The sequence below is a fragment of the Psittacula echo genome (genome assembly GCF_963264785.1).
Source record: "Psittacula echo genome assembly, chromosome: 10".
Classification (NCBI taxonomy): Eukaryota; Metazoa; Chordata; class Aves; order Psittaciformes; family Psittacidae; genus Psittacula; species Psittacula echo.
This window is the reverse complement of record NC_137741.1, coordinates 2,131,323-2,150,242: the sequence shown is the minus strand read 5'-3', so window position 1 is coordinate 2,150,242 and position 18,920 is coordinate 2,131,323. Positions and strand designations below refer to the sequence as shown.

Genomic DNA, 18,920 nt, shown 5'->3' with positions numbered 1-18,920 from the left:
TTGAGTTACTGTATTTGGAAACTTTGACATGTCAGACCTTCCCCTGCCACTCATAAGCTCTGGAATCACCATACCCACACAAGAAAAGCTTGAGAAGGCTCAACCTGGTGGAATACCAGCCTTTGTAAGAAACCTCTTTCTTCCCTACGAAGCCACTAGGTTGAATTTGTTGCTGGCAAATCCTTATTTTCTCCACTGTAAGTGCAACCTGTTGCAAGAGGATGTACTCAGATGTGGCAGAACAGGTTTTTATGCTATACTAGCCATGGCTGGATACTAGAGTATGGCAGGAATAGGTCTTGTAATATATATATTTTAGGGATCTGTAGGAACCCTTTTTGTTCCCCAAAGGGCCCTTGAAGGCAACAGCAAGCTTCAGATCAGGTCTGTCAGCACAGTCCTCTTCTGGCCATGGCAAAGACCTCTTTAAGTTTCTTGGGTAGTATGTTCACAACATCTCAGGTCTGTGCAAACTTCATTAACCACTCTGGGTAACCACCTCAGAGCCTTCAAGGGAAACTCCAGCAGAGCAAAGCTCCCAGTGAGCACACACACAGGGTGAAACTGGTGGTAAGCAGGGCACTGTGTCTGGGGATTGTCTCCAGCACAGAGCCAGAGGAACGTGACGGGTGAGTTATGCAATTGTGGGGAGAAGATCTAACAACACAAGAGTGTGCTGAGCTGGTTATGGAGGGGGAAAGAAGAAAAAGCCTTCTGCTAACTTTGGCCCAGGCCTCTGGCAGCATGAGTCACTGTGAGCTGCCATGGTTACGAAACAAGTATTACTGTGCAGATACAAACCATGCTCAGAGGCAAGTACATTGCTAACTAGTTCCAAACTTGGAAAACAGCTGAGTGTAGGTAAGGCCTAATGCAGAGTGGGTGTTTGCAAAAAGGAGTTGCAGCAGAATCCTCTGGTGCTGACGTTCAGCAGGTGAAACAATATGCAAAGAGCAAGAGGATGGACACCACTGTCCAAAACCTTGATTTCTGGCTCTTTTTGCCTATTCCTTCTGGTTTGCAAGGGCTACTGTCAGAACTGTTCCACAGAAAGGGAAGAAGAGGATGTTTCTGCACCATGGCAAGAAAACAAATAGTAGTGTCACAGATGATTCAGCTGGCACGAATCGTGAGTCATGGAAATGCACCATGGAAATGCTCCAACACAGGCTGCATGGCACAGTGGAATCTCTGATGCACATCAAATCTACCAACACAGCGTCCTTGGAGAGTTAGGGGCAGCCAGGGTTACAAACAGCACTAGCACATGCCCTAATGCTTCTCACATGTGACCTCAGCCTTGTGAAGCTGCAGTTGTGAATCTGTGATCATCAGAATCCTGAAATGCTCAAGCAGCAACTTCCCTGGCTTCAGGAGAGCAGCAGGCTGTTCATGGAAAAGGTGTGTCCCATCCTCCTTCCCAGTCTTTGAGTCACACCAACACTACAAGGACTCAGAGCCTGTTTGCTAGCGATCAGCTGAGCATAAGCAGGCCAAGGAAAGGATGAGAGATACCAAGTGAAGCGGCGGCTTCGAGGGATGAGGGGGAGCGAGGCTGCAATCTGTGCCCCGGTCACACAAGCTCTCACCGCTGCAGCAGAGCGGGGTGAGGAATGAGGACAGTTTTGGACGTTGCCACCACCAGGCAAGCAGGCGCTGCACCCACTCCGTTGTGGGCACACCAGTGCCTGCAGAGATCTCTGGACTGGAAACAGAAGTGCAAAAAATCTGGTTTTGAGGGATTTTCTCCCTTTTTTCCCACCCCAGCATCCTTCCCTGCTGCTCTGTCCCACGGTCTCCTGCAACTCTCGTATCTCCCCAGTTTGGGTGTGCATTACAACGATGGGCTCCCATTCAGCTGCAGGCTCCAGCCCTTTGCTTTGACCTGTGAGGCAGAAGAGTCAGAAATCTGGCTTAAACAACTACATTAGGCTTGCTGGTAGCTGCGGTCTCCAGCACAGTACAGAGCAACCAGTGTATAGAGTAGTTCTGACCTGGAATGTGTTCTACAAACAGGAAAATGCAATAAAAGCTGCCCAAAGCTCAGCACAAGCTGTTTTTCAGCACACTTGTTATGTTTGGTAATCCAGGAGCGAGCTCCTGGGCTTTCTGTCCTCAACTCCACCACTAACCTGGGGCAAAGGCTGTCGCTTCTTGCAGCCTCTTGTGCACATAAGACCAGGGCCCTTGAAGGAAAACACATTAATTATGGTTTTATGTATATATAAATGAACAGCTGTGATTGAGAAAATGGCGTTTAAGATAATTTAGGTCTTTTGTGGCTGAACACTTTGGGGTAGATTGTGCTCACCTGACACCCCCTGGCCCCTGCAGAATGGCACATAAAATCCTAAATTACCTTTGTGACTATAACCGGAACAGAAACACCGGCTGCTTCCTTTCCCCTGTATCTGCCGCTGTTACAAGCCCCTGAAGAACAGAACGGAGGAGCCGTGTGGTGCTCCCCACACCAAGCAGCAACGACGGACTCCGCCATTCCCCACCGCCATCGGCCCCGAGGTGACCACAGCCTCAGAGACGGGGCCCACCCCGCAGGACCACACCGCCGGTGCGAGGCCCAGGAGCTCGGCGCCTCAGGACGGGAGGCTAAAGGCTGGGTCGGCCGGTAACGGGGCCGGTAGCGGCGAACCTTCGGCAACATGGCGGCGGGGGTACTCCGACCCCGCGTCTCCCCCCTTCCCCACCCGGTGCCGCCCCCCCTCTCCCCGCCCCTGTCAAATCTCGCGAGAGGTGGCGGCGGCGTCGCGAGAGCTGGCGCTGCGCTGCGGTAGGAGGTCGGCGGAGAAGGACGGAGCCGGAGCCGCTTTGCGCCCGCCGCTGCCCGCCTCACCCCGCCGCCCCCTTCCTCCTCCTCCTGCCTCCCCTCCCCGGCCGCGGACGGAAGGATGCCGCGCTCCGGGCCGCTCCCCGCCGCATTCTCGCTGCTGCTGGCGACGGCCGCGCTCCTGCCGGGACCTGCCGCGGCGCAGAACGGTGAGGGCTGCGGGCGGGGGGGGGGGGGGGGGGGGTGCGCGCTGCTGTGGGGCTTGCTATGGCGGGGGACGAGAGTCAAGCGGGAGGGGGGACACACGACACGATAGCCTGGGGCTTGGCGGCTGCCCCCTGAGCCCGGCTTGGTCCGACCCCGCTTTTTGGGGGGGAATCCCCCGTGTTTAAGATCCCTCAGGGGAAGGGGGCGGGTGAAGGGAAAGGGGGGCTGAAGGAAAGGGTCGTCCCGTGTGTCCCCCGCCTTCCCTCCTCTTCTCCTGAGGCGTCTCGTGCTGCCGGTAAAATGGAACATCTCCTCCCGCCTACTGAACCTGCATCTGCCGGTTTAATTGCTGCCTTAAATCATTTATAATGCAATAAACCCGTAGTTCCTTAGCAACTAAAGAGGTCTTCTGATAGGAGCGTAAAAGAAGAAGGAGGAAAAAAAAAAGTAGCAAGCCACCCTTCTCCCTATCCTCGTAGGATAGCATGAGCTAAATGTAGCGCACCGTGCCTCCTCCCTGATGAGTTTGCAGCCAAGTGCATGACAATTAGTGGCAGAACAAAGTGGGGCCAAGAGGCTGGCCTAGCCGAGCCTCCTGCTCGGAGCGCGCTCCTGCAGCGCAGATGGAATGCCCGTCTTCCAGGGCTTGTCTGCTCCAGGCTTCTGGAGAACGGGCTTTCTGGAGCGGCTTCTTCTGCAGCATCATGGGGAGACTAATGTCAGGGGTGCTTTGGCCTGTAAATGCTGTGAAAAGCAGGAAGCTTGGCTCATGAGAGGCTCTCCGGTCTATGTGTGCTAGGAAAATATACCTAAAAGGGAGGGATACCTTACTAATGTACCAATTCCACACAGGTTTTCACTGTTTCATCCTTCCTTCTCTCTCCTTCCTTTCTGCTCTGCAGATATAACTCAGTCCTAGCGTTTTCCTTCTCCTGAGGTGAATTTCGCCTTGCATATTAGGTCAGCTTCACTGGCTGTTTGCTGCAGAAGAAACACTGGGGCTTTCAGCATGTTGGACAGTAATGAGAGCTATGCAGATGAAAGAAATACTGTCCCAAAGAGCCCAGATCAGAATTATTGCCATTATACGTGCAGGTTTTGCAGTCTGAAGCCAGAGCTGAGCCTCATGTCTGTCTCTGATAACCAAACAGAAGCAGCTGTGGCATCCACACTGTATGAGTGGAAACTGTGGCTTTCTGCAATAGGAGGGACTTTCTGTGGAGCCTAAAAGAGTGTGGGCGAATTCCAGTGGAGTTCAATGGGAATTGTGGACCGGGCTTCCATGAGCTCCCAGGATCGGGCTTGCTGGGCTGAGTTGTGGCTGAAGTCTGGTTCTCTGTCATGGAGATGCTGTGTGGTAACATCCTCATGGCAGGGTTAATCTGCCTGTGCTGGGTTTCCCTTGTATTTGGGTGGAGGGAGGAGAGCAGACTTCTGACAAGCAAGTTAAATGGGTCGTGTGCCTGAAGCTGTTCCTGTGCAGAATTAGCAGGCAAGGCGTCAAATGCTGGCAGCTGCTATAACAGTTCCAAATAGCTGGTAGGCAGTGCAAGCATGTGGTGTTTGGCAGTAGTTATGTGGCTGGAGGTCAACAGTGAAATGAATTTTTGGGATAGATGGAAAGCTTTAGCCTTTCAGTTGTCTAAATCATGACTTCCATTCCTGATGGGAAGCTCACCAAGCAGTAGCTGCTGTTGGCATGAGGTAAGACTGCAGAGCCCAGGTGTAGCCTGAAAGCTCATTTATTTTTATTTGGTTAACTAGGATCATCCAAGCAATTAAATGGGAAGGAAGACTGTGTCTGCTCTGCTGTAGGGGTTTATTCGGGTGAGTGAAAATTATCTTGGAAAGGAGCAGAGTATTCTGAAGCCAACTGAAAGGTGGAGAGCCTTCTGAATAAGGTTTATTGCTGCTGTTGAATTTTTACCCAATTTGAATGCTGTTTTAACAGAGGAATGCCAGCTTAAAGGTTGTAGGCCCTGCTGCAGAGGAACTGGTTGGTTTTATTTCAGCAAGAAATGCTTCATGAGACTGAACAATTCCTCTTTTGCTTTGGCATGAAGAGCAGGTACAGCCATTTCCTGAGTTGTGTGTACTCATTGTAAGTCATTAGAAAAAAGATGTGGTTTGAACAGGTGTGTGCAACTATGTGAGTGACAACTCCTTTATAACATGTCTAACACACAGGCGTGTGCTTTGAGGGTATAAGGAAGGATCCCAGGGTGTATATGCAAGAATCCCCTTATCCATTATTGATACGGAGCTGTCAGTGTAGTGAAAGCTGATAGCCCAAGTGCTGCTGAATGTATAGTAACACCACACAAGTTTAGGATGGTGAAAGAGCCATAATGTACTTGTTGAAGCTGCAGGGCAGGTCGGCACTCACCTGGAACAGAAAATGCCCAGTAGAATCCTGAGTGGCTATGAGAAGCTGTCTTTTTTGCTTGCTTCTGACAGGAGATGGCTGAAGAATTGCTAATGAGTTTTCCAGAGTGAATGTAGTGCGGGATACTCTGAATCAGACTCACCTATAGATTTAAGCTTACTAAAACTGGAAGTAGCTTTTTGACAATTGTATGAATTGGTTTTTAAAGCTTTTGCATAAACATCTAAGGATCACAGGAAAGTTTGCATGGCAGAAATGTAACTTTTCCTGAATATGCGAAGGAACTTGTCGGGTTCTTTGAGGCTGCATTTCTGATGCACACCAGCTTGTCACTTGTATCCAGAGCATAGTTTGGTGAAGTAACAGAAAGAAGTTAGAAGAGGGATGAGGAACAGCTGGAAAAAGCCAGTCTGCCAAGAAGATCTGTGTTAAACCTGTAGTTTGCAATTGGTATTTGTTGGAAAATCACTTTAGAGCTTCAAACAGTGTCTTCCTTATGGAATGGTACTTTGCTTGCTTTTTATGGTGAATAACATGTCTTTTCCAGTTGCTGGTTGTTAACCTTTGCAATATCTTTGTTTCTCCAGCTCCTTGTTTAAAAATAAAGACTTTAGTGTACTAAAACTTCACCTTGGAAGGTCTGGATTTAAAGGAGCAACGCTGTATTTTTTACTGTCATCTAAAATAGATGCTTGGACTGCCCCCATGAAATCTGCGGTGCTTCTTCAGCACATCAACATGTGAGTTGAATTGCTAGGAGTTTTTCCAGCGCTTCCATTTTCAGAGCTTTGGTCTGGCAAAGTGCACTTCCACCCAGTCTTTGTCATGTATTGTGTAGAGAAGGGAAATCTTAAATTTCATCACATTCGTAAAACTGAAAGCTGGCTTAATAAAATTACTTGGGTTGTTCAAAGCTGGACATCAGTGGAAATACAGATTAAGTGAGGTGGCAGTTGCTTAGCTCTGCTCTCCTCCTCCTCTGAATGACTGAGAAGGAACTAACTAGCTGGCTAAAAATGGAACCTTGTTTTTCTGTTGGCAGAAGCCAGTGTAGAAGTGACCATGAAGTCAGGAAGAGTGGTTGCTTAAGATGAGATCCTTCCTAAAAGAGCAAGTGAAAACCCTTTCCTTTTATCCTTGTAACACTATTTCTGACTGCTGATTCTCATCCATTTTGTGCGGATTGTATTTTGACAAGACTTTAATGGTGCCCAGATAAAACTAAGAACCAGTTTCATACAGCATTTATGGAGCGTGAGTGTGGGCTGAGCTTCGAGGGGAATGTTCAAAGTTCTGGTCTCTTTCCCACCGTTGCTATTCTCCCTCCTACAACTCCTGCATAGGAAACTTAAGTACAAGCTGTGTGACTAATACCTAAACACTGAAATTGCACTGAGTTCTGACAGATCTCAGCTAACAGGTATAGAGGATATAACTGCTAGAACTGAGAGGTCGAACAATAGTTTTAATTATGTCAAGAAACACTCAAAGGGAGGGACTCTGTGAACTACATTTCCATGCTGAAATACTCTGAGTGTTAACTATCCTTACAACATCCTACTGCATGAAGGCTACTTCTTGTGAAATTCATGAATGAGGTGCATTATCTCCTTCACAATGAGCTGTTTCTTTTGCTGCAAGTACTACTTCAGAGGAGGCAGTTGTAAGAACTTCTATTGTAAAGGACAATGCTAGCCTGTGATTCATCCTTGGGTTGTAAAGCCACAATATTCAAGCTCTTCTTCACTTCCAAGTGCTGGAGGTGCTGCAGCTCCCACGGTTGATTGTAAGTTAGATAAGCTGTTTCTGTTATCTATTAGCTGGAAAGTTCTTCTGTAAATCTAACCCAAACCTGCTTTCCTATCAGTTTAGGCTTTTTATTCTTATTCATGCCTTTTAGAGTGGGGAGGAGGAGGTTGTTATCTCTCATCAGCAATTCTGAGCAGGTGAATTGTCCTGGTCATTCTTGATAAGCTGCATTTTTCTGGCCCTTCTTGGTGCTTTTCTGCACGTTTTCTTCAGTCACGTTTTCTGGAGTGTGATGTTTAAAACTGGACTCTTCCAGCTGGGACCAGACCAAGATTCAGTGGAGTGGAAGGATCACTTGATGTGTCTTGCATATGGCATTCCCCTTTGCATCACGAGACCTTAAGAACAAGGTTTCTTATTGTAAAACATATTTGACTCACGTCCAGTGGGATCCTTTGTGGTGGTCAGATCTTACATTGCAGGACAGCTACTTTGTGTTTCTTTAGTACCTAAGCTGAGTAGTCCTTAGATGTTGTTGATAAGTGGCATCTCACCTGCTTCTGATGTCTTCCTCCAGCTGTTGAAAGTCTTGTTTTATCTTCTGGAGCATGCACCCCTACTTCAGCTTGCTTTGGTTTTATCTGCTTAAGAGACCCCTGGAGCCCATCATCAGTCTTATTTCGTTCTGTTTCCCATCTCCTCATGTACTGTATCTCATAAACCCCACACACATGGTACACCAAGCTACATTAGTGAGATTGTATTTTTGGTTATGAGGCCCTTGTATAGGGCAGTATTAAAAGCTGTACCAAAATTAAGAAAACTGTTTCTGTTCTTTCTCCTCTGGAGTCACTTTTGGTTTTTATTAACTTTGTAGCAGGAGGTCAGATGGTCAGGGACTGTATCAAACCGCAGGTATCAATACAGCTTGGTTCTTCCCTCGCCGTAGCCATTCCGTGTTTCTGAGCACTTCCAAGCAGATTTGTTCTTGTGGGAGACTAAAACTGAATTGACTGGTCTGCAGTTCCATGATCTTTCCATTTTAATATTTTAAACATGGGCACTGTCTGCCCTTTTCCGTTCACTCAGCTTCCACAGGGACTGCAGGAGGAGTTGAATTAAACCCAGCACTTGACACCCCCAAAACTTTCCAAAGCAACATGTAACCAACCTGGTTTTAGAGCTCTTCCCTGAGACTGTTGATTGCTCTATGATTGTGCTTTGTTTTGAACAGCGTATGTGATGGCAGGATCTCCTTCCTGCCTTTTCCATCCACCTGAGCTTTCTGCCCACACCACAGTTGTGCTGGCGTTGCTAGCAGAAACCCACCAGTGGTATAGGTGCTGCTTCTGCTGCCAGAGCTGGGGGCTGAGTGTGCACTTTTAGTGCACACAGTCTGTTATTAGATGCTCGAGAAGAGCCTTTATGTGTTGAGTTAAACCCCTTTAACCAAGCTGCTCCTCAGGATTCTGTAGTGATTGTAGTGGCTTGGCATTTCCCCCAGTTAATTCTGGAATATAAAACCTGGCTTGTATAAAGTCAGTTTATACCTTTCATAAAGGTATAAAATTAGAAGAGGGAGAATGGCTGTTAAAATATAACTCAAGAGTTATGAAAGCTGCATGTCAAATACAATATCCAGTTGTTCAAATCACAGTAATTGTCTGAAATACTATTTGCATGCCTTTAAAGATCTTATTTGATATATTAAATGTATTTTCACTTTTGATGTCTTGTTACTGCATGGCTTTTTGGTGTTGAAGGAGATGGGGTCTAAACATAATTCCAGCCTGGATTAAATGTCTGTGTCAAAACTTGAAAGTATTTTATCCCCACGTAAGATCACTACTGTAGACTTTAAAACATTCATGCCCAGTTGATAAGCTCGAAGCTTATTTGGTTCATCCCTGTGGTTGAATTTACCACTTAAACGCTGACATAAACTCGTTCAAGGAAAGAAGACAGTAACTTTTGCAGCTGTGAAGGGTTCTTCATCATGCAGTGACAGAAGCTGGAGATCTTTGTTAGAATTAAGAAGGGTTTTGAGAGCAAGGTGGTTTTTTTCCACACCATTCTTCTTCAGGATGCAGTGGAAAATGGCACCATCATACCAGCACAGTGTTTTGGCTGCTTGAAGGTGTGTGGGAAAGTGGCCTCTGATCCTGGGAAGCTTATGTTGAATAAATATGACCCATATGGCGCACCATTGAAGAGCTCTAGGTCAGGAGAACCTTTATTCTTCTCTTCTCTTAATGGCTTTGATGTTGAGATGGGGTGGGATAGCTGAGCTGTGCTTCGCAGCTTCTTTTGAAGGAGAGAGGAAGAGGTGTCCTGTCTGTCTTCTCTTTGGGGCTGTAGCTGTGACTTCAGTATGTAAGGTGGAATCTCAGGGACACAATGTTTCTATTAACTGTGCCAGCTTTTGATATCAAGGTGGAAACCTTTTGATACATTAAAGGAAAAGCAGGGATGTTCTAAAAGAACAAACATTCCCCATGAGGGAAGTGTCCAGGATAGTAGGAGACCAACTAAATGGATTTGCATCCTGAGACCTTTTTAATAGAGGTTTGAATAAAGAAAAAAAAGGTCTTGGATTGCTCTAATTCATACAGGCTTTTTTAACATTACATGTTTTAAAATGCCACATTACCAAAACTATTGAGTCAAAGTGCTACTCAGTGTAGCTAAGTAGGAAGCAGTAAGTAACTATACTACATCTTGTGAATTATTGCAAGCTTTGAGTACACACAGGGATCATGGAGGCTCACCCTATAGCTTGTGTGTGTGTCTGGAAACTAACTAAATGCCTTTTCTAGCAGGCTTATTGAAGATATGAGAATATAAGAGGAAGGGGAGTACACTTGGAGTCCTGTGTGTAGTTCTGGTGTCCTCAACATAAGAAGGATGTGGAGCTGTTTGAGTAAGTCCAGAGGAGGCCATGCTGAGGCCACAGGTTGAGAAAGTTGGGGCTGTTCAGCCTGGAGAAGAGAAGCTGCATGGAGACTTCAGAGCAGCTCCCATTGTCTGAAGGGGGCTACAAGGATGCTGGAGAGGGACTCTTCATCAGGGACTGGAGCGATAGGACAAGGGGTGATGGGTTCAAACTGAAACGGGGGAGATTGAGATGAGCTCTTAGGCAGAAGCTCTTCCCTGTGAGGGTGCTGAGGCGCTGGCCCAGGGTGCCCAGAGAAGCTGTGGCTGCCCCATCCCTGGCAGTGTGCAAGGGGCTTGGAGCGACCTGCTCTAGTGGAAGTGGAAGCCCCTGTGGCAGGGGGCTTGGAGCTGGATGAGCTTTAAGGTCCCTTCCAACCCAAACCATTCTGTGATTCTGTAATGGTCTAGAAAAGGGAAGGTGTGATACAATCAGTGCAAAACTCCAGTTACAGTGGGTGAAAAAAGGATTTAATTCTGGGAAGTTGGTAAAACTTGCACTGTATTTTAAATTAGAGAGAATTGAACTGCAGAGCTTAGAAAAGAGCTCAAGAAGGCTTTTGGCAATGCTGCAGTCTCCCAGCAGACACCATGGCAGACTGAAATAATTCAGTGAAGGCGTACAGCAGGAGTTTGAAAAACCAGATGCTTGAGTGCATTTTTAAACCCCCAGTAGATACCATCTTGACTGAGCACTCTGGGAATGTAGGGGTTTTTTGCCTAGTTTGTTAGAAAAGCTTTGTGGTGCTTAACCAGGGTAGTCTACCTCTGTAGGTGCAAATGGAGAAGTGTTTGAATTCCTGTCATACTCGTTGAAAACTGATAATCAATTAAGTGAAGCTAAACTGGTTTAAATGCAGTTATAAATCGGAGCTCAGCTGCACTGTTGCTGTTAGTCATGTTAAGTTCATGCAAGTGGTGTAATGGTAGGAAGCTCTTGTCTTTCCATGGTGCTAAACATAGTGTGTGATGGCTGACATAAAGGTTTAAAATATTACATGATGCTTTCTAACTTGAGGAAAATCTGAAATTAATATTACATTCTGGAGCTTGAAAGAGCAGAGAAGACTGCTCCAGAGATGGGTGTGTGTAAGGTAGGGGTGCTTGGCTTGGGAAAGAAAGGTGCCTTGGTACAAGATCTGAGCCTGTGAAAGCCACCATGAGAAGGAGATATGGGTGGGTTTGTTTTCTGTTCAGGGTGATTTTCGTTAATTCTCCATACAATAAAGGATAATGAATAGAACTGAGATGAGCTCTTAGGCAGAAGCTCTTCCCTGTGAGGGTGCTGAGGCGCTGGCACAGGGTGCCCAGAGAAGCTGTGGCTGCCCCATCCCTGGCAGTGTTCAAGGCCAGGTTGGACACAGGGGCTTGGAGCAAGCTGCTCCAGTGGAAGGTGTCCCTGCCTGTGGCAGGGGTTGGAGCTGGATGAGCCTTAAGGTCCCTTCCAACACAAACCAGTCTGGGATTCTATGAACTGTAGTTGTAAAGGGAAAAAAAACCCTATGTGGGGATTGCTTTGCTCTGTGATACAGAGCTCTCTGTGGCACTGGGAAAGCTGGGCACAAGACTGACAAGATCAGTGAGGCAAGGATTATTTTTCCCCTGAATTACTGCTGGGGTGAGAGTAGCTAAAAATCCCCAGTGTTACACAAGATGGGCCACTTCTAATTCCCTGTTTTGAGCAGGTTGGAATCATTGTTACCAGGAGGTGATGCAGACCGATGGAGCAAAGAATTACATACAGTTTGCAGTTACGTTGTTGATCTTGGTTTCTGTGTATCTTCTTGCAAGGGTAGCAGATTTCTGTTTGGTATTATTTGGTTGCTAACGTCTGCTTGAGGTATTTTAACCTGAATATGCAGATAGTTTAACTAAAGCAGGGAATTTAATAGCTTTTTGTCCTCTGCTTTGAGCCGCAAAGCAGCTGACTCCCACTCTCACGTTTTATAATGTTACCTATTTGTATGATTTTTAAAGATGTGTGATGACGTTAGTTCATATTTGGGGGACTAGTTTGAAATAGGAAAAACTTTCATCATGGGATGTAACCTGAAATGGTTTTTAGTTCTGCCCTGGTTCTTCCTCTGTGCAGCCCTGTGTAATCTTTATTTAGAAAGGGGAGGGTAGGGCAGAAAAAGATGGAGAAGTATTCCAGTGAGGTTTGAGGAGAGAGTTAAGAGGCTGAGATCAAACAAAGCCAGGAATAAATGACATGGAGGAAAGAAATGTGTGTATATAAAGCAAGACTGCTGGGTTTAGTATAGTAAGAAATATGGTAACAGGATGTACAAATTGCAGCTTTAAGCCAGAGTCACCAAATAAGCCAGGTTTTATTCTGAGCGTGAGACGTTATCCTGTTTCTCAAGTTTGTAGCTGAAGACTTGCAGTGTGGGTTCTATCAGGCAGCTCAGTTTAGACTTGTGATGGATTACCTTAATGACTCTAGGAAATAAATAGGAAGCTCATTCTTTGGAGAGATCCTTTTATTCAGGGTTTGCATATGGCAAGACAAGTTCTGCAGCTGCCTTCTTCCTCTTGTTCTGCCTGCCAGGCTCCATAAAGAGCCAGTTCAGCAGCTGGCTGCTGTTGAGGTTTAGCACTTCACTAGAAGAGAGCTGCCCTGGGGCAGTGCTTTCAGAGTCCTGAAGCTGCTGAACATCTTTGGTCTGTGACTCAGCACCCGGTCTTTGGAAGGCTCCTATGGATGGATTCTTCCCTGTGGCTGTAAATTGGGAAGCTAGGGCTCCCATCCCACACTAGGTTTTCTTCCGGGGGGAGGGGGGTATGGGGCAGAGCTGTTGCTGTCTGCGGCACTGTATATGACCCATCCATTAGAAACAAGGGGCTTTATTTAAGCTTATGGTAAAATCTGAGTATGTCTTGGATATACTGGAGGGCTTGGTATAGATGCTTCTAAATTGTAGGTGAAAGGATCATCTTTGGCAATTACTTGAATAAATAAGACACTTGAGTGATATTTGGAGAGCTTTCTGTAATTGCTCTAAATCTGCACTAAGATTACATTCAGGGTGCCATTCCTTTTGTGCTTCATTCCACTTTAGGAAGTGGTATATCTGGTGCCTATTTGGTCCTCATAATCTAGAAACTAACATTGCCAGTTATTTCTGTTTCTTGTTTCATTCAGGGACTTGGCCTTTTGCTATTGGAAGCTTTCATGCAGCCCTTTCGTGCAGGCCTGATGGTGACCATTGGTCTCTGGTCTGACACCAGTGTTTTCAAAAATGCCCTTGAAGCTGCATTCCTCAAAAATCTAGGAGACCAGTGGTGGATGCTGTTCCTCAGGAATGGATGCTGGGACTAGTGTTTACAACATCTTTTGTCAGCAACATGGACAGTGGGATCGAGCACCCTCAGCCAGTGTGCTGATGACACTGAGCTGTGTGGTATGGTTGAAACACTGAAGGGAAGGGATGGGACCCAAAAGGACTTGGACAGACTGGAGAGGTGGGACTGTGTGAACCTCATGGAGTTCAACAAGGCCAAGTGGAAGGTTGTGTCGACTGGTGAGGGCAGTCCTGAATGAGTCCAGGGGAGGCCATGGGGATGCTGCAAGGGCTGGAGCAGCTCTGCTCTGGAGCCAGGCTGAGAGAGCTGGGCTGGGTCAGCCTGGACAAGAGAAGGCTCCTGAAGGGGAGACTTCAGAGCAGCTCCAGTGCCTAAAGGGGCTCCAGGAAACCTGGAGAGGGGCTTGGGACAAGGGCCTGTAGGGCCAGGCCAAGGGGAATGGCTTTAACCTGCCAGAGGGGAGACTGAGATGAGCTCTTAGGCAGAAGCTCTTCCCTGTGAGGGTGCTGAGGCGCTGGCACAGGGTGCCCAGAGAAGCTGTGGCTGCCCCATCCCTGGCAGTGTTCGAGGCCAGGTTGGACACAGGGGCTTGGAGCAAGCTGCTCCAGTGGAAGGTGTCCCTGCCCGTGGCAGGGGTTAGAACTGGATGAGCTTTAAGGTCCCTTCTAACCTAAAACATTCTGTGGTTCTGTGATTCTGTGAAATAACAAAACCATTCTGGTACTGTGAGAGCTCTTCTGCTTGTTGTCAAAAGATGAGGGTAATAGGTTATATATATATATATATTTACATTTCCTTCTATTGTGTTACTCGTTTAGATTGGTTATAGTACAACTCTTTCCTTTCTTCCCCTGTAACTGGTAGAGGGGATAGCACATGTTAATGCAGCGTTCCCTTCCTGTCTGTTTGCTTCTAGAAACAAACTACTTGATGTACATGGGACAGTTTGCACCTCTCCCTGTTTCTGAGGGTAGTGAACCTAATATGAGACTCAGATATACAGTATCAATGGTTTACTTTCAGACTTAATTTGATAGATTATAACTGACAGGTTTTCCAACACTTTGCTGCAAGTTCTGTAGTTCTCAGTAGCAACTTCTGGTCTCACTTAAGGGTAGAAGATACTTTTAAGCAAGGCTGCATGTTTTGGGTCTCAGACTCCTGAAGCTCCTATATTTAGCAATACCAGGATCGATTTAGTGACCTCAATCTTGAGCCATATGGAGTAAGGGAAAAAAGAAGTCAGTTTTGGTTTCTAGGAAGGGAATTAGTTGGGAGAATGGAACAAAAATGACAGGACAGAGAAATAGCTTTTAAGGAGCTATAAGTAACAGGTGAGGCAAGAACTGTAACAGGGCATGGATGAATACAGTCCTGTTTGGAGTATTCTCTGTACCTCTACCTTCATCTCCTCAGATCTTCCTTTAAGTAGAGATACGTGGCTTTTCAGTACACAGTAAGCATCTGGGAGTCATAGTTGTTTGTCAGTGGCCTACATTCATGTCTTTCAGCAAAGCATTATCACATTCTTTTTTGTTGTCCCTTTATTTATGCCTTTTCTAGGCAGCAAAATAACTGCAGAGGTAATAATACCAAATGTTAACCTGGCATTGGCTGCCTAGTCAGTACCAGTATGAGCATGCCATGTCCTGCCTTGCTGCTCCCCCGTTTGGGGCCTCAGTGTGAAGAAGTGAAATGGCTTTATAATTCCCAAAGGGTTTTCCGTATATTACACTGTTGCCCTCATTTTGCAGACTGAAACAGGGCTCTTGCCTCTCAGAGATGGAAAATGACTAAATAAAGCTTTCTGGTTTCTTTGCTTTAAGATGGCAATGAAAATGTCCCCTTTAGAATGCTCAGCAGCAAACTCTTGAAGGCCGTTGAAAGATCACTGTATGTTTGTCCTGTTAGAATCATAGAATAGTTAGGCCTGGAAAGGACCTTAAGCTCATCCAGTTCCAACCCCCCTGCCATGGGCAGGGACACCTCCCACTAAACCATCTTAGATTCTTGCTACAACCACCACTGTTAAAGGTTTGATAGACATCGTAAAATAGCTACACAATTGAATGTGGTCTTTGGTTCAAGAGCACGTGAAAGACTTCTTGGTGTTGGCATCATGTTGTTAAGTATTGGCAGCTCTTTAACACTGCTGTGATACAAAATAGAAGCAGGACCTTTTCTACTTGACTTTAGGGAGATGATTCAAATGAGATTTTAACCAGTTTGTTCAGGTCACCATTTATATTCTTCTCCAACACCAACAAATCTTTAAGATGTAGTTAAACACTCTTAAGTGTCTCTCAGCTGTGCCTCTGGATTCCTTGGTATGTTGAGTAGGCTGGACTGGAGTTCTAATGGTTCAGGCATGCCAGATCTTCCACTGACTATTGTACTGCAGGAGGGTGATTTCTGCATGTGGATTAGGATGCACAGAGTGGGTTAGGCTTGCATTCATCCTGAACTTGAATTTCGTCTCACAAATAGTGATATTTGGTGTCTTCAGAAGTTTATTTCTATACTAATAATCTAAGTGGTGTCAGTAGGGCATGTGAGATCCACCTTCTGCTCCAAGGAAGGGTATGGTTTATGGTGATGCAGTTGCATGTACTGGCACAAAGCAGTGGGAAGGGCAGGGCTACTTCTATTGGCATGCCCTTATATACATGTGGTAAGTGTTGGAAGGCAGCTTGATCATAGAACCATAGAATGGTTTGTGTTGGAAAGCACCTTCAGATAATCCAGTTCCAACCCCCCTGCCATGGGCAGGGACACCTCATCCTAGACCAGCCTGGCCTTGAACACAGCCAGGGATGGAGCATTTGACACTTCTTTGGGCATTCTGTTCCAGGGCTTCACCATGCTCATAGGTATGAACTTCCTTATATCCAACCTGAACTTCCCTGGTTTAAGACTGAATCCGTTACCCCATGTCCTGTCACTCCGGTCAGTGATGTGGAGGTCTGAGTTAGGAAAGGCTTCTTGTGGTCAAAGGCACGTTTTCAGAGTAATAGGTGTATCAAGACAGGGAGAAGCCAAACTCCACTGTAGAAATGGGTTAGGCAAAAATAAGACTCAAAAATGCAATGTGGAAGAAGCAGCTCTGCATTTGCAAAGCAGCACACGAGTTGTGGCATCTCTGCTACTCTTTAATCTATTTCTTTCCTGCTTTCCTCTTCCCTGTAACTGGAATACCCTTGACAGTGTTCTGGAGAGTAGCCTGTCTTTGGGCTGTCTGCACTGCATAACTTGGCTGCCCAGGGAGAGCAGGACCTGGGCTGTGAGAGACACTTAACTCTGATGTTAGTAATGCTCTCCAGCTATGGAAAGCATAAACTTCAGAAGTAAATCAAGGATCTCTTCTCTAAGCCTGTCTCCCACAGTGAGGCCAGTTTTCACATGTTGTCAGGCAGACCGTGCTCAGTTCAAACCTGAACTCTGATTTACATTTAAACATGTTTTGTACCTAAAATGCGTTTTACCTTCTGCTAATAGCATTTCTTGTGCATGTAAAGAAATTATATTTTCCTGGATGCCTGGTTCTCAGCCCTGCCTGGGATTGTGTGACCTCTTTACATAATCCAACCATTCTGCAAAGGGCATGTCTTTTCAAAGGTCGCTGTATTAAAATGCCCTGCTGCTTCCTCACAGACGAGATGGAGCAGCTCCAACTGTTGCAGAATGTATAAAAAGGGCAAAAAAGAGGTTTGCCGTTCAGTGTGCGTTTCCTTCATGCTAAAGAGAAGTGTCATCAGTCTCCTTTCAAACACACCTTTGTTGGAGCAGGAAGGTCAAAGCAAAATTGAGTACTTGAAACCTTTAGAGCTATAATGACGTAGTCTGAGCATTTCAAATAACTAATCTGAACACAAGGTGTTTTTATTATCCTCACCAATGGTTTATAACGTCTTTAAGGTGCAAATCTAGTGGCATTTAAAATGTTAGCTCTGTGGCATGCAGGTTTCAGTTGTGGTGTTACATAGGAACACCAGGCAAATTGAAATTGCTGTCTACTCTGCTGAATTCCTTCCTGCTCATTTCCAGGGAGTGGGTTCCTAGTTGTTAACCATTCTTTTTTGGCATTATACAGGAGTCTTTCTGATTTAGAGAGGTTCTTACATATTCCTTAGCTGCAACAATAGTATTTCTGTAGTGACTGAAAGAATTGAACTTATAAATGCTGGCGTATTTGATTTTCTTTCTTCTGCCTGCGTGGATGATTGTGAAGTCTTTCTGTCCCCAGGATGTGCCAGGGAAACGCATAAATGGAAAAAACAGAAGGATAATGCCTGCCTTTTCTGAGGATGATGCAAGCTTAATCTTTGGAAAAACCTTTGAGAAACGAATCTCCAGATTCTCCATGAAATGAAATCTCTTGTGTTAAATGCTGCTTGATGCATTCAGACCAGCTTTGTGACAGTGTGTGCCCTTTAGAACAACCAGGCATGGAAAAGCAGTGTTTGCTACACAGTTAGATGGTTTAGAAAGGCTTGGTGTAGCATCCTGAGCTATGCCAGCATCAGGCAAGCAATACCCCAGCTCCTTCAGGTGATGAGTGTGAGTGCGTGATGCCAACAGCCAGTTTAGTCTTTGTTCTGTGTCTGTGGATCAGGGGATTTTTTTGCCTTTAGATTAGAATACTTCATAGTTCTACTAGAAGGATGAGCAAGGATCCTTCATAAACCTGGTTACCACGTAGATATCTGCTTTGAATGCCTGATCACTTGACTAGAGAATAAAAACTACTCAAGTCACTTGACTCTTGCATCAATCCTCCAACGCAGAGCCCTTCATTTTGTAGTCAGCCCTGGGTAACATTTTCTAGCCATGCTTTGTAGCCCTCAGGAACATGATGCTGACGACAAGCCTCTTTAGGGGTTTAAGCCATTTTAATGTGAAGTCTGGCTTGTGTTCCACTTGTGTTCGAGGCCTTGCCCCGAGCTGTGATGTGCATCCTCTGTGAGGAACAACTTGCCAGTTTTCCTGGAATCAATGGCTTCAATGGCTTTGTCATTCCCGTTTGTTTAACTGGTGTTATGTAAGTTGGAATACAGGAACAGCCCAGTGAAGCTCCCCAGACTAGCCCTTTATTAAAGCACGCGACTGAAATGCCACAAAGCTAAATATAACTCTGTTTAGGATGTTGTCTTCTAGGCTGCTTGGGGTGTACGTGAGCTGCTTCCAAGAAGGCTAGGAGTAGCTCTTGACTGATGTCCTTTAACCTTTGAAATATGCAGGAATGTGCTTTATAAGGTACTGAACAAATGCATGGGCTTGCTGTTGTTCCAGGCGTCATTAGGTGTTTCTCAGGCAAGCCAACATGTGCTTCACATTGATCCGAGCTGGCTTCATAGAATCATAGAATTAGCGAAGTTGGAAAAGCCCTTTAAGCTCATCAAGTCCAACCATTGCCCAGCACTGCCAAGGCCACCCCTAACCCATGGCACTGAGGCCTCGTCTCCACGGGGTGTGAACCCTTGCAGGGACGGTGACTGCAGCCCTGCCCTGGGCAGCCTGTTCCAATGCCTGAGCACCCTTTGGGGAAGGAATTGTTCC

The 18,920-nt window shown here is 46.0% G+C and overlaps 1 protein-coding gene across 4 annotated transcripts in view; it reads left to right on the top strand.

Moving 5' to 3' along the window:
* Positions 1-2,794: 2,794 nt before the first annotated feature.
* The window catches only part of NPTN (neuroplastin), a 57,668-nt gene continuing 41,542 nt past the window's right edge, over positions 2,795-18,920 (top strand). For all 4 annotated transcript variants that reach the window (XM_080626468.1, XM_080626469.1, XM_080626467.1 and 1 more), the window contains exon 1: positions 2,795-2,994. In XM_080626468.1, coding sequence (XP_080482594.1) covers positions 2,907-2,994 — 88 coding nt within the window. In that variant the 5' untranslated portion in view covers positions 2,795-2,906. The remainder of the gene's footprint in view (positions 2,995-18,920) is intronic.